The sequence below is a fragment of the Orycteropus afer genome, unplaced genomic scaffold (assembly GCF_000298275.1).
Source record: "Orycteropus afer afer isolate SDZICR_OR568_19922 unplaced genomic scaffold, OryAfe1.0 scaffold00010, whole genome shotgun sequence".
Taxonomy (NCBI): domain Eukaryota; kingdom Metazoa; phylum Chordata; class Mammalia; order Tubulidentata; family Orycteropodidae; genus Orycteropus; species Orycteropus afer.
Window position 1 is genome coordinate 13,117,550 of NW_006921597.1, and position 14,908 is coordinate 13,132,457.

General features: G+C 35.4%; 1 protein-coding gene across 1 annotated transcript in view; it reads left to right on the forward strand.

Moving 5' to 3' along the window:
- Nucleotides 1-14,908, forward strand: part of PTPN22 (protein tyrosine phosphatase non-receptor type 22) — a 134,540-nt gene that overhangs the window by 34,368 nt on the left and 85,264 nt on the right. The window contains exons 12-17 of the mRNA XM_007949037.2: nucleotides 7,659-7,735; nucleotides 7,888-8,711; nucleotides 10,370-10,453; nucleotides 10,590-10,636; nucleotides 12,221-12,248; nucleotides 13,726-13,806. Of these exons, the coding sequence (XP_007947228.1) occupies nucleotides 7,659-7,735; nucleotides 7,888-8,711; nucleotides 10,370-10,453; nucleotides 10,590-10,636; nucleotides 12,221-12,248; nucleotides 13,726-13,806 (1,141 nt within the window). The remainder of the gene's footprint in view (nucleotides 1-7,658; nucleotides 7,736-7,887; nucleotides 8,712-10,369; nucleotides 10,454-10,589; nucleotides 10,637-12,220; nucleotides 12,249-13,725; nucleotides 13,807-14,908) is intronic.

The following is a 14,908-nucleotide window of genomic DNA, read 5'->3' on the forward strand; positions in this document are numbered from 1 at the left end:
AGGAGTGGCTGGTGGGTTTGAACCGCCAGCCTTCTGGTTAGCAGTCAAGTGCTTTAGCCACTATGCTACCAGAGCTCCGAATATCATTATAGGCCCTGCAAATATCAAAAGGATAATAAAAGAATAGTGTTAACAACTCTACACACATGAATTTGACAACCTAGACAAAATGGTCCACTTCCTCAAAGAATACAACTATCATAACTCACTCAACATGAAATAATTTAAGTAACCCCATGACTATGAAGGAAGTTTAATTTGTCATTTAAAAACCCTCAAAAAAGAAATTTTCTGGCTCAGATGGTTTCATTGGAGAATTATACTGAATACTGACACCAGTTCTACCTCTCCCAGAAAATAGAAAAAGGGACACTCAATTCATTTTACAAAGCTAGGATTACCTTGATACCCAAACCAGACAAAGACTGTACAAAATAAGAAAACCATACACCAATTTCCTCATGAATATAGATGCAAATATGCTTCATAAAATATTAGCAATTAGAATTAAGCAATATATAAAAGAATATATATATATATATATATATATATTAGTAGGTGCTGTTGAGTCAGCTCTGACTCATATCAACCCTACTTATAACAGAGGGAATACTGCTTGGTCCTGAGCCTTCTTCACAATCCTTGTTATACTTGAGCCCATCATTGCAGCAACTTTGTCAATCTTTCTTGTTGAGGGTCTTCCCCTTTTTCGCTGATGCTCCATTTTACCAAGCATGAAATCCTTCTCCAGGGAATGCTCCCTTACGACAACATGACCAAAATAGGTGAGACAAAGTCTTGATATTCTCATTTCTAAAGAACATTCTGACAGATTTGTTCATTCTTCTGGCAGTCCATGATATTTTCAGTATTCTTTGCCAATACCACAATTCAAAGGCATCAACTCTTCTTTGATCTTCCTCATTCATTGTCTAGCTTTCACATGCATATGTGGCAACTGAAAATATCATGACTTGGGTCAGGCACATCTTAGTCTTCAAAGCGACATCTTTGCTCTTCAACACTTTAAAGAGGTCTTTTGCAGCTGATAAGTCCAGTGCAATACCACATCTGATTTCTTGACTGCAGCTTCCATGGGTGTTAATCCTGGATTCAAGTAAAACAAAATCTTTGACAACTTCAATCTTTTCTCCATTTATCATGATGTTCCTTATCGGTCCAGTTGTGAGGATTTTTGCTTTCTTTATGCTGAAGTGTAGTCCATACTGCAGACTGCCGTCTTTAATCTTCGTCAGTAAGTGCTTCAAGTCATTTTCACTTTCAGCAAGCAAAGTTGTGTCATTTGCATATTGCAGGTTGTTAATGACTCTTCCTCCAATCCTGCTGCAGGAATTTTCTTCCTATAGTCCATCTTCTCAGATTATTTGCTCAGCATTCGGATTGAATAAGTATGGTGAAAGGATACAACCCTGACACACATCCTTCCTGATTTTAAACTATGCAGTATCTCCTTGATCTGACTGAATGACAGCATCCTGGTCTATGCACAGTTTTCTCATGAACACAATTAAGTGTTCTGGAATTCCCATTCTTCACAATGTAAACCATAATTGGTTATGACCCACACAGTTGAATGTCTTTACACAGTCAATAAAACACAGGTAAACATCTTTCTAGTATTCTTTGCTTTCAGCCAAGATCCATCTGACATCAGCAATGATATCCTTCGTTCCATGTACTCTTCTCAATCCAGCTTGCATTTCTGGAAGTTCCCTGTCAATATAGTGTTGCAACCAGTTTTGAATTATCTTCAGCAAAATTTTACTTGTGTGTGATATGAATGGTATTGTTCAATAATAATACCCACAATATTCTGTTGGATCACCTTTCCTTGGAATGGGCACAAATATGGATCTCTTCTAGTCAGTTGGCCAGGTAGCTGTCTTCCAAATTACTTGGCATAGACAAGTAATTGCCTGCAGTGCTGCATCCATCTGTTGAAACATCTCAATGGGTATTCCATCAGTTCCTGGAGCCTTGTGTTTTGCCAGTGCCTTCAGTGCAGCTTCAACTTGTCCCTTCAATACCACTGGTTTTTAATCATATGCCACCTCCTGAAATAGGTGAACATTGACAAATTCTTTTTTGTAAAGTGATTGTGTATTCCTTTCGTCTTCTTTTGATGCTTCCTGCACCATTCAGTATTTTGCCCACAGAATCCTTCAATATTGCAACTTGAGGCTTGAATTTTTTCACCAGTTTTTTCAGCTTGAGAAATGCCAAACATGTTCTTCCCTTTTGGTTTTCTAACTCCAGGTCTTTGCACATTTCATTATAATACTTTACTTTGTCTTCTAGAGCCACCCTTTGAAATCTTCTGTTCAGCTGTTTTATCTTGTCATTTCTTCCATTTGCTTTAGATACTCTCTATTCAAGAACAAGTTTCAGAGTCTCTTCTGACATCCATTTTGGTCTTGTCTTCCTTTCCTGTCTTCCCAATGACTTTGTTTGCTCCATGTATGGTGTTTTTTAAGTCATCCCACAACTCGTCTGGTTTTCAGTTATTGGTTTTTAATGCATCAAATCTATTCTTCAGATGGTCTCTAAATTCAGGTGGGATATAGTCAATGGTCATATTTTGCCTCTTGTGGACTTGTTTTAATTTTCTTCAGCTTTAGCTTGAATTTGCATATAAATAATTGATGATGGTCTATTCCACAGTCAGCTCCTGGCCTTGTTTTGAAGATATTGAGCTTCTCCATCACCTCTTTCCACAGATGTAGTCGATCTGATTCCTGTGTATTCTGTCTGTCAAGGTCCATGTTTATAGCTGCCGTTATGTTGTTGAAAAAATGTATCTATAGTGAATAAGTTGTTGGTCTTGCCAAATTCTGTCATGCACTGTCCAGCATCATTTCTATCACCAAGGCCATATTTTGCAACTACTGGTAATTCTTCTTTGTTGCCAACTTTTGCCTTCCTATCACCAATAAGAATCAATACATATTGATTATATGTTTGATCAATTTCAGACTGTAGAAGTTGGTAAAAATCTTCAGTTTCCTTGTCTTTAGCTTTGGTGGTTGGTACATAAATTTGAATAATAGTAGTATTAACTGGTCTTCCTTGTAGGTGTATGAATATTATCCTATCACTGATAACATTGTTTTTCAGAATAGATCTTGAAATATTCTTTTTGATGATGAATGTGATACCATTCCTTTTCAATTTATCATTCCCAGCGTAGTAGATCATATGATTATCTGACTCAAAGTGGCCAATACCAGTCCATTTCAACTCTCTAATGTCTAAGATATTGATCTTTATGTGTTCTGTTTCATTTTTGACAACTTCAGTTTTCCTAGGTTCATACTTTGTACATTCCACAATCTGATTATCAATGGATGTTTGCAGCTGTTTCTTCCCATTTTGAGTTGTGCCACATCAGCAAATGGAGGTCCTAAAAGCTTTATTTCAACTACATTATTAAGGTTGACTCTACTTTGATGAGGAGCTCTTCTGCAGTCATATTTCAAGTGCCTTCCAAGCTGTGGGGTTCATCTTCTGGCACTATCTATAATCTATCTACCTATCTATTCCCTAACTATCTATCTATCTATCTATGTATTTATCTATCTTTATCATGATTAAATGGACTTTCTTCCTAGCATACAAGTTTGGCTCAATATTCAAAAATCAATGTGATCCACCATATTAACAAGTGAAAGAAGAGAAAGAATGTGATCATATCCATGGTCACAGAAAAAGCCATTCAATACCCATTCATGATCAAAATTCTCAGAAAAATATGAATACACAGGAACTTCCTCAACTTTATAGAGTCTACCTATAGTAAACATTATACCTAATGCTGAGAGAGTAAATGTTTTTCCCCTAAATTGGGAATAGGCAGGTATGTCTTCTTTCATCACTCTTAATCAACAGAGTTTGAAGTTCTAGTAGTGTAATAAGTCAAGAAAAGGAAATAAAAGGCAAACAGGTCAGAAGGAAGAAATACAGCAGCCCCTATTTGCAGATGACATGATTGAGTAGAAAATTCCAAAGAATCTACAGAAATTGCCCCCCAAAAAAAACCCCTAGAACTAAGTTTAGCAAGGTTACAGGATACAAGATAAACAAGAAAATATCAATTGTATTTGTATATAGTACGAATGAACATGTGGACACCAAAATTAAAAATATAATAACATTTACAATTGCTCAAAAAAAATGAAATAAATCATAAATCTAATAAAACATGTACAGGACTTATATGCTGAAAACTACATTACACTAATGAAAGAAATCAAAGAAGATATAAATAAATGGAATGCTATACCATGTTCAAAGGAGCTTTGGGGGCATTGTGCCTCAGGCATTTGACCGCTAAACAGAAGGATGGTGGTTCAAACCCACCAGCCACTCCACGGAAGGAAGACTGGGCAATCTACTTCTGTAAGGATTTACCACCTTGGAAACCCAAAGAGGGTCACTATGAGTCATAATTGACTCAATGGCAGCAAGTTTGGTTTTTTGTTTTTTTATATCATGTTCATGGATGAGAAGACTCAACACAGTAAAGATGTCAATTTCTCCCAAAATTAATATTCTAGGGTTAACATGATTCCTATCAAACTCCTAACAAGACTTGTTATAGTTACAGAAAGATTATTCTAAAATTTATATGGAAATTCAAAAGAAGTAGGATAGCTAAAGCAACTGAATACAGTGGAATGAATCAGTCTACCTGATTTCAAGACATATTATATAGCTATAGTAATCAAGATTATGTGGTATTGACAGAGGAATAGACGTATAGATCCATGGAATACATAACCCAGAAATGGACCTTCACAAATATGCTCAACTGATTTTTGATGAAGGTGTAAAAGCAATTCATCGGATGAAAGATAGCCTTTTTAACATATAGTGCTGGGGCTGGGCTCCATAGGCAAAAATATTAACTTTGACCTAAGTATAACACCTTATACAAAAGTTAATTCAAAATGGATCACAGATTTAAATATAAGATGCAAAACTATAAAACTTATAGAAAAAAAAGAAACAGAGAAGAAAAATCTTTGGGACCTAGGGCTAGTCAGAGTTCTTAGATTTGGCACCTAAAGAAAAACTGGTAAGCTGAACTCCATCGAAATTAAAAACCTATGCTCTACGAAAGACTTAAGAGGATGAGAAGACAAACTATAAAGTGGGAGAAAATACTTGGAAACCTCATATCTGAGAAAGGGTTAGTACTTCAAGTATATGCGTAACTTTCAAAACTGAACAGTAAAATACCAGTTAGAAAATGGTCAAAAGATATAGAGATACTTCACTGAAGAGGATGGCAAATTAGCACATGAAAAAGAAAGTGCAAATTAAAACCACAATGAGATATTATTACACATCTATCAGAATGGTTAAAATAAAAAGTAGTGACCAAGTGCTGGCAAGGATGCAGAGAAACTGGATCATTCATATATTTTTGGGGATGTAAAATACTATCTTGTATTAATTTCTCTTCATGAGGTTAGAGAAGGGTACCTGACATCTGAACTGTTAATATAGCTTAAAGAGTATAATTTTTTTTAGAAAACTTCAAGTCCTCCAAATCCTAAAAATTAGATGCTATAAGTAACATTAATACAAAATGAAATTTGTATTTACTGATTATCATATTCTAAGCACTGTTCTAAGCATTCTCATGCAATCTGCTCAAAAGCTTTATAAATTCATATTATTACCCAAATATCTATCAACAGATGAATAGATCAATAAAATGTGGCATATCCATACAATGGAATATTATTTGGCAATAAAATATAACGAAATGTTGATACATGGCACAACATGGATGAATCTTGAAAACATTTGCTAAGTGAAAGAAGGCAGTCACAGAAGACCACATGTTATTTACTTTCATATTACATTATATGGAATGTCCAGGATGGGAAAATCCATAGAGACAAAGTAGATGAGTAGATGTTTAGGGCTGGGGTTGAGGATAAGACTAGGGGATATGACAGTTAACTACTCATAGGTACAGAGTTTCTTTTAGAGATGATGAAAATGTTCTAAAAGTGATTGTGGTTATGGTTGCACAATTCTGTGAATATATTAAAATCATTGACTTATATACTTTATATGGATGAGTCATATTATATATGAATTATATATCAATAAAATGGTTATATTAAAATATATATATATATCCAATTATCCCCATTTTGTAGAAGGAAACTGAGACTTAAAGTGATTAAAGTTTCAGAGCTAGTAAGACAAACAGCTAGAACTCAAATTTAGCTTTGTTTGATTGTAAAGTCCATACTCCTAATATTAAATTATCTCCTTATTAAGAATACTAGGTACTAAATTTATAAATTCAGCAAATTTAATAATAGTTAAATTTATTACTAAGCATCTATAGTGTATTGGGGTAATAGTAAAAAATATAATTTAGATAGGATAGGGTTAGATCACGGAGAGATTTAAAAGCCAGGTAGTAAAATTAGATCTTGATCAATTGGCTCATCCATTCAACAAATATTTACGATGTTCTTATCTATATGCTAGTGTTTAAAACCTTGAAGATATAGTGATAAACAAGACAATTTCCCACCCTAAAAGAGTGTACATTTTATTTATGAAAATAGATCATAAATAAAAAGAATTAAAATATTGTATTTTTTTAAAGACATATTTTCCCACAATTTAGCATCTCTGACTACTTCTTTTTAAAAAAAAAAAAATTTAACAACTGTGAAAGGATTGAAAAAATTTTTTTTTATAATCAATGGTATCTTAGATTCCATCAACTACAGTAGCAAATATGTAAAGTGATAATTGCTATGAAGAAAATAAAGCAGCGTATGAGATTGAGAGTGACAGGGCAGTTTGTGAGAGTGTCATTTTAGACTGGTCAGGAATGCTTTCCTTATGGCAGATGATGTTTAAGCAGAAAGCTAAGTACTTGTCAGCTCTGCAAAATCTGGAGCAAGGTATTTCAATCAGAGGAAACAGTAAGTGCAAAAACCTTGAATTAGAATCGAGTTTTGCACGCTTGAGGAATGGCAAGAGAACCTGTGTGAAGCGAAGTGAAGAACAAGATAAGAGAAATAGGTAGAGGGACCAAAAAGGCGCCTATTAATGTTAAAGATTGAGATGATGAAATTCTTAAAGTAGGGGTATCTAGAGAATAAAGTTACCCCAAGAACATGCTAAAACTCTTACATTTGAATGCTATAAGCAAATCCTCTAGATTCTAACTCACTGCCATCAACCTGATTCCAATTTATAGTGACCTCCATTGGGGTTTCCAAGGCAGTAAATCTTTACCAAAGTAGATTGCCTTATCTTCCTCCTGTGGAGCTGCTGGTGGGTTTGAACTGCCAACCTTCTGGTTAGCAGCCAGATTCTATAACAGTATTAATCCTTCATTCTAGTCCTTTGACCTCAGTGTACGAATAAATTCTTCCTACGTTCAGCATTTTGGGAGCTTTTTTGTTTTTTTAACTCTTTCATGAATTATTTTAACTCTTTTATGTTTTCTGAAAAAATTATTTCTCAGACTTCTGAATAGCAGTAATAAAAGCAGATAAATGAGCAAATGCATCAGTTAAAAAAGTTTACTTGGTTAATCTTCCAGATATCTCCTTTGACATTACTAAAAACCAATCTCTAATTTATTTCTTTTAAAGAGTCAAGCAAAGCATTCAGTTCCGGAGCAAAATTCCACTCTAGAAGTAGATCCTTACTCTCTTAGCTTACCAAAAAGGTGAGTTCAATTTTACACATTATGTAAATACTGTTTACTTATGTCTGAGAGGTGAATCTCATGCCTATAACTCATTATGATGCTGGGAAAAGGATACTGGATGAGGCTTCTTTGGTGGTACAGTGTCATCATTACTTTTTTTTTTGTTTTAGCTCCATAAAAGAAGCTACGACAGTGAACCAACAGAACAAACAAAGGACAAAGGTGGAAAAAACAGAGGCGTCTTCCTTTGACTTTAGGACTTCTGAAATAAGTGAAAGAGAAGAACTTGTTTTGCACCCTGCTAAACAGAGCACTTCTTTTGACTTTTTGGAGTTAAACTGTGGTTGTAACAAAAATGTCGACAGAGCCATGAAATGGGAGCCAAAGTCATTTTCAGTGGCCGGGGAGCCTCTTCAAAAGCATCAAAGTTTGGACTTGAGCTCCATTTTGTTTGGGGCGTGTCCTAATTCAGAACCTAGAAATACAGCAGGAAGACATTTCAACCCAAAACAGCCAATAATACGGACCAAATCAACTCCCTTTGAATTGATACAGCATAGAGAAACAAAGGAGTTGGACAGCGAGGAAAATTTTTCTTTTTTGGAATCTCAACCACACGATTCTTGTATTACGGAGTTGCAGGCTCCAAAACTGACACGTGTGTCTTCAGAAGAACTGAATTATTCACTGCACTATGACCCCAAGCACCAAATATGTAATGCCTCTAATGTAAAACGGCATGACCCTAGTGATTTTAGTGTGTATCCTCACATGTCTTTAGTAGAAGATTCTTATTTTTCACCATCGCCTCCAGGTAGTTTTGGTTCTAAGATGTCTCTTGATTTACCTGAGAAGCAGGATGGAGCTGTTTCCCCTTGTTCTCTGTTGCCAACATCCTCTACAACCTTCTTCTCTTACTCAGATTCACATGATTCTTTAGCACGCAATCCAATGACTTTTCCCCCACCGCTGAGCCAAGAGACAGTAGTAGTGGGTAAGTTATTTTCAAAAGTTTGAATGCCATTTCAGATTTAACTTCTTTTCTATGGATTTGGTTTCTTCTCCCATCCCCTTTTTCTTCCTCTCCTCCCTCTTTCTTCTTAGTTCTCCTCCACTTCAAATAAATAAATTTCAGGAAAATTTACTAATATGAATAAGTTGAGAAAAACATAGCAAACATGCAATATTTTACAAAACAGGCAGTAGTGAGCAGTCAGATTTGATACAGCTATACCAGCAGGTATGCTTCTAAAGAAGGTAATCCTCATTCCTAGAAATGTATCTCATAGGCCCATAATGAGAAGCAGTTTCCAAAAGAACAACGGAAAAGATTTGATCAACGGCACCCCGTGGGCCACCCAGAATTTTTGTTGTACGATCATTTGACTACAATGAATGGCACATATTGCTAAGTATTGAATTTTCCTCCGGCAGGAGTTGGAAAAAGAGGATTTAAGTTCCTGCGTTTTATAGTAACTTGGTGTATAAAAATAGTGCTCAGTATTCTGTGGGGAACTTTTATCTCATATATACCTTTACTTTCACACTTTATCTCTTTTGTAATTGTGGATTTTTGTGTATTACATTCATTGTTTTTTTGACTGGGTGATTTGAAAACAGAAGTTAGAGATGATTATAATAGCTTAGGAGCTCTGGTGGCATAGTGCCTAAGGCATTTGACTGTTAACCAGAAGTCTGGCGGTTCAAACCCACCAGCCACTTCTCAGAAGGAAGATTGGGCAATCTACTTCCGTAGTGATATCACCTTGGAAACTTGAGGAGGGATCACTATGAGTGGGATCCGACTCCAAGGTAGTGAATTTAGGTGGAAGAAGGTGCGCAGAAGCAAAGAGGAAGTTTAAAACTCAGGTATTTCATCAGATAATTTAGAAAGAAAATTCTACTGGATAGGAATAGAGAAAACTTGTTCTATATCATTTATTGTACAGGGTTTCTTAATAGATAGTTCATTTATAGCTTTGTTGTAACAATATTTTATCTGGATCAAGGAAGTTCTTTTGTTGATTAGATCATTTTATATACTTTGATTTTGTTTTTAAATTTAAAGGTCTTTTCTTTTTCTACATGACCATAATACCTTAGACTTCTCTCAGCATCAACATAATTAAAAAAAAAAAAAAAAATCCTTAGCTTAAGGATTGGTGTAACACTGACATGTGTGCCATCTGGTGGAAGTTTCTTGCAATAGCATTTAAAAAACCATTCCCTATAAAAATTCTGAACATTTCTAGAAGAAATGTAGAAAACCTTGTTGTACTATTGTTTTGCAAGAAGGAAAAGCATCCATATTCTTGGCTTCTATGTAGAATGAAATACAGATGATAGGATGTTTATGAGTTTATTCACTATCTAACTGAATCTTTGCTATGTCGAGGCCCTTTGTAATGTACTCAGGAATTCAATGAAAATATGTTTGGGCTTTTAACAGAAATAATACATTTTTGAAGAAAAAGCAAAAACCTCTGTCGTTTGCAACTTGAGTTGAGAGAATTTATTTTGCTTTTTCCTTGAGTATGTACCAGTTTAAATATTAATAGTGCCTTAAGGAATTTAATCAAGATTAGAATGTAAGAATTTTCTTTGGATTGTTCTAATTAAAAATTGTGATTATATTTCTGACATTTTGAATAGCAACCTCTCCAAAGATAGATGATGAAATTCCCCCTCCCCTGCCTGAACGGACACCTGAATCTTTTATTGTGGTCGAGGAAGCTGGTGAGTACATCCAGTGAGTGTGGATGAACCAGATTACCTGTCACATCCTTTTTGTGTTCTATGTGCAATTGCTGAGTAACATTTGCTTTCTTAAGTAACATTTCTAGAAATTGGGCCATATTTACTTTTTCTCCAGGAGAATTCTCACCTAGTGCTCCCAAGCCCTTATCTTCAGTTGTGAAGGTAAAAATGGGAACATCACTGGAATGGAGTGGAGCATCAGAATCAAAGGAATTTGACGACTCTGTGAGACTTAGACCAAGCAAGGTCAATCACTTTTTTCTGATTCTATTACTGCATTTTAACATCTATAATTCAATAACTATTAAGCAGCTAGGTAGAGCAGTGGTTAAGACATTTGGCTGCTAACCAAACGATTGATGGTTTGAACCTACCAACCACTTCGCAAAGAAAGATGAGGCAGTCTGTATCCGTAGAGATTTACAGCCTTAAAAACCCAATGGGGGTTCCTATGAGTCAGAGTAGACTCTATGGCAATGAGTTTGGTTTTGGTTTTCTGAGTACTACTTTTAAGACAACATGCTAAAGGGAGTGGGAGATAAAAAGATGTGTAAGACACAATTCTTGCCCTTGAGGAACTTATAGTCTAGTACTGCAGATAAAACATATGTACAAAAGTCTTTATTTTTTGTCTATATTTATTATAACAAGGCAAATATGGTCAGTGCCATATGAAATATTAAAAGAGATTTGGAGTGTATGAGATAGCTTCAGGTTGGAAATGATCAAGGAAGACTTAGTGAAAGAGGAAACACCTGAGTTGAGTTTGGAAGGATGGATAAGGCAAAAATAAGAAATGTTTCATATGTAGTAGATGGTCATTTTGTAGTAATTCATACTAGTCATTTGGTAGATGCTATAACATTAACTGAAATAATGTGTTCCTTTTTATAATCGTACATTTTTGCATATTCATGTTGTTTTATTCTGGGAGTAATTTTTTGAATGAGAGATGTGCATGTTATTTAAGATTAACTTTTTATAATAATGTTCCCTGCTGTGGAAGAAAAACCTATCCTTCTAGTGATTTATTATGTACTTCTATATATTCTATGGATCAATCATTTTAAAATATCAGCTATCAGAAAAGTAATTAACTAAATAAACATTTAAAAGTGCCTAACTTTGTAATGTATGGTAAGCAAGTACTCTTCTACCTTTTTAAGTTGCCATTTCAATGTATTGTTACTATTATTGTTAATAATATGCACACATGTATTGATCTTCAGCCACTCCAAGAGAAAAGACAATCACACACTTTCCAATGTCATGAAATAACTATTCAGTTTCAACAATTACCTTCTTTGTAAATTTTCAAGGACATACTCTAAGTAGCAAGAAATAAATAACTCAGAGGGGATCAACTTAGGATTAATTGCGTAGGACAGAACAATCACTACAAGAGTTAAGGATGACATTCTATAACTCAGCACACTTATGAATTAGGAAAAATAGAGTCTATATTCTATAACTATATCTAAGGCATTTGACTGCTAATGAGAAGGTTAGTAGTTCAAACCCACCAGCCACTCTGCAGAAGGAAGACTGGGCAATCTACTTCTGTAAAGATTTACCACCTTAGAAACCAAAGGGGGTCATTATGAGTCAGAATCGACTTGATGGCAGTGAGTTTGGTTTGAGTTTTATTGGTATATGAAATATAATTTCAAATATGCTATGTATTGCTTTGAATTTGTATAGTTTTATGTACATATTCTTGTCTCACTTTTTCTTCCTCTTTTTTAGAGTGTAAAACTTCGTAGTTCCACCTCAGGTAAAAATATTTCCTTTGGCTTTAGATGACATTTAGCTCTAAGAATCTTATATAAAAATGTCTCATAAGTTTAGAGTAATTCATCTCAGGAGACATCAAAGTTTCCATATAGCTTTCACTATTTAGTGATTTATTTTTTGTTTTCCCAAGCTAGGAGTTTTGTTTCGTCAAGGGCAAGGTGAAGACAGGATTTTCGAATTCTGCTCCTTGATAAAGAGCACTGGTGCTGTACTGCATGAAGTATTTGATTGCTAACCAGAAGGTTGGCAGTTCAATCCTAACAGCTGCTCCACAGAAGGAAGATGGGGCAAGCTACTTCCATAAAGATTTAACCTTTTAAAAACATTATTTCAAATGGAATCTCTTAAAATGTTGTTTATTATCTAATATTCAGACTATGTGATATTTTTTCCAATTATCTCAAATTTTTTTTTTACAATTGGGTTATTTGAATCTGGATTCAGTCTATATACTGCATTTAGTATATTGTTATGTTGTTGTTATGTGCCGTCAAGTCAAACCTGACTCATAGCGACCCCTGCTTGGGTTTCCGAGGCAGTATCACTACGGAAGTAGGATTGCCCAACCTTCCTTCCGAGGAGTGGCTAGTGGGTTTGAACCGCTAGCCGTCTGGTTAGCAGTCAAGTGCCTTAGCCACTATGCTACCAGAGCTCCCCGCATTTAGTATATACACATCTTAAATCTTTTGATATGTAACAGTTCTCCTCATTTTATATTTTCCCATACTGTTTATTTGTTCAAGAAAGTGGATCATTTGTCCTAAAGACTGCTAACATTCTGGATTTGGCTGATTGTATCCTCATAGTTTCAACATGTTCCTCTACCCTCAGAATTTCCTGTATATTGTTAGTTAGATCTAGAAGCTTGATTAAATTCAGGTTCAAATTCTTTGGGAGAATCCTTTTATAAGTGAGGTATAAGTTTTTGATAAATCAAAGGCTCATTGGTTGAAGAGCTAACCAAAACTGACCAAAAAGAACAAAATTCTTGAAGCACTTATAAGTAGTCTATGACTTACAATGTATTCAAGTTAGCACATCCTGCACTTACAACTGGCTGGTATTTGTTTTTGTACATCTTATGGTTAGTAACATGTACTACATGCAATGTTGTAGCACATAACTTCCTCATGTGAACATTCTTAGATGTTCACTTACAGATGTTCAAAGATAGAGATTACATTTATAAAGATACTGACAATAAAAGATAATAATAATCAAAACTATCAAAAAAAAAAAAGAGGCATTTGACTTATGTCAGAACTGACATGATAAGAGTCGTGGGAACAATATCCCATCGTGCGTCAGGGACTACCTGTAGTCGTTCAAATCATTTATTTGGTGGTTGTAGACTAATAATGAATAATTGGAAAAGTTCTCCAATGCTAAAAGGGGTCCTGGATTGTGAATTTTAACTGATTCTTTTTGCTTTGCTATGTATACTCTCCTTATCATAGATTCACATCAAGATCGTTCTTCCCCACCACCTCCACTCCCAGAAAGAACCCTAGAGTCCTTCTTGCTTGCTGATGAAGAATGTAAGTAGCAATTCCTCCTGTCAAAAAAGCTTATAAAGGACTTCCGATAAGATGGAGGACTAGGCAGACAAGCGACACAGACCCACTTCAACAATGAAAAGAAAAACCATTGACAGACATACAGAAGATAATCCTGGAGCCTGAGCTTAGAAAGAAACTTTACAGAAGTGGATTAGGCACCAACTAGTGGAAAAACCTGAATGAAAACAGGGAGTACAGAGACGGTTGGAGCTGTAGACTGTCAGCTACTCTGACGAGATCAACAGCCTGAGTATTTCCAAGTGATGTTTGGACCTGAGAATTGACTTAGAGATCAGTCCTGGTCACCAAGGGCTGCAGGGACAACTGCTCTGGTGGCCTATCACTAGGAAGGGAAACAGCAAGGAAGGAGACAACCTGAGCTGTGGACATTTTGCTGTCCAGAGGGTGCAGCCATTTTGATTGTTTACACGCAGCACCCATTTTGAATATTTAAAGTGACTGAGGGCGCAGCCATTTTGAATGTTTACAGGCAGTGGCCTTTTTTTTTTTTTTAAAAAAAACTAAGTCAGATCACATCCCTTCTCCAATGTTTCCCATATCATTTAGAGTAAGAACTGAAATGCCCAGTAACTTCTATTCATCTACAAACCTCCAACTTCTCCAGCTCTCTAAGCTGATCTATTATTCTCCCCCTTGATCATTTTTATTCAATGGTTACAGCCTTCAGTATGGATTACACCTCAACATGAAGAAAGCAAAAATCCTCACAACTGAACCAATAAGCAACATCATGATAAATTGAGAAAAGATTGAAGTTGTCAAGGATTTCATTTTACTTGGATCCACAATCAATGTCCATGGAAGAAGCAGTCAGGAAATCAAATGATGTATTATGTTGGGCAAATCTGCTGCAAAAGACCCTTTAAAGGGTTGAAAAGCAAAGATGTCTCTTTTATTTTATTTTATTTTGATTTGGGTGAAGATTTACAGAGCAAATTCACTTCCCATACAGCAGTTCACATATACATTGTCGCATGTCATTGACCACAGTTTACCACAATGCAAGAGCTCCCCTCCCGCTTCCTCCCCATAATTACCTCTTCCCAGTGACCATCCCTCC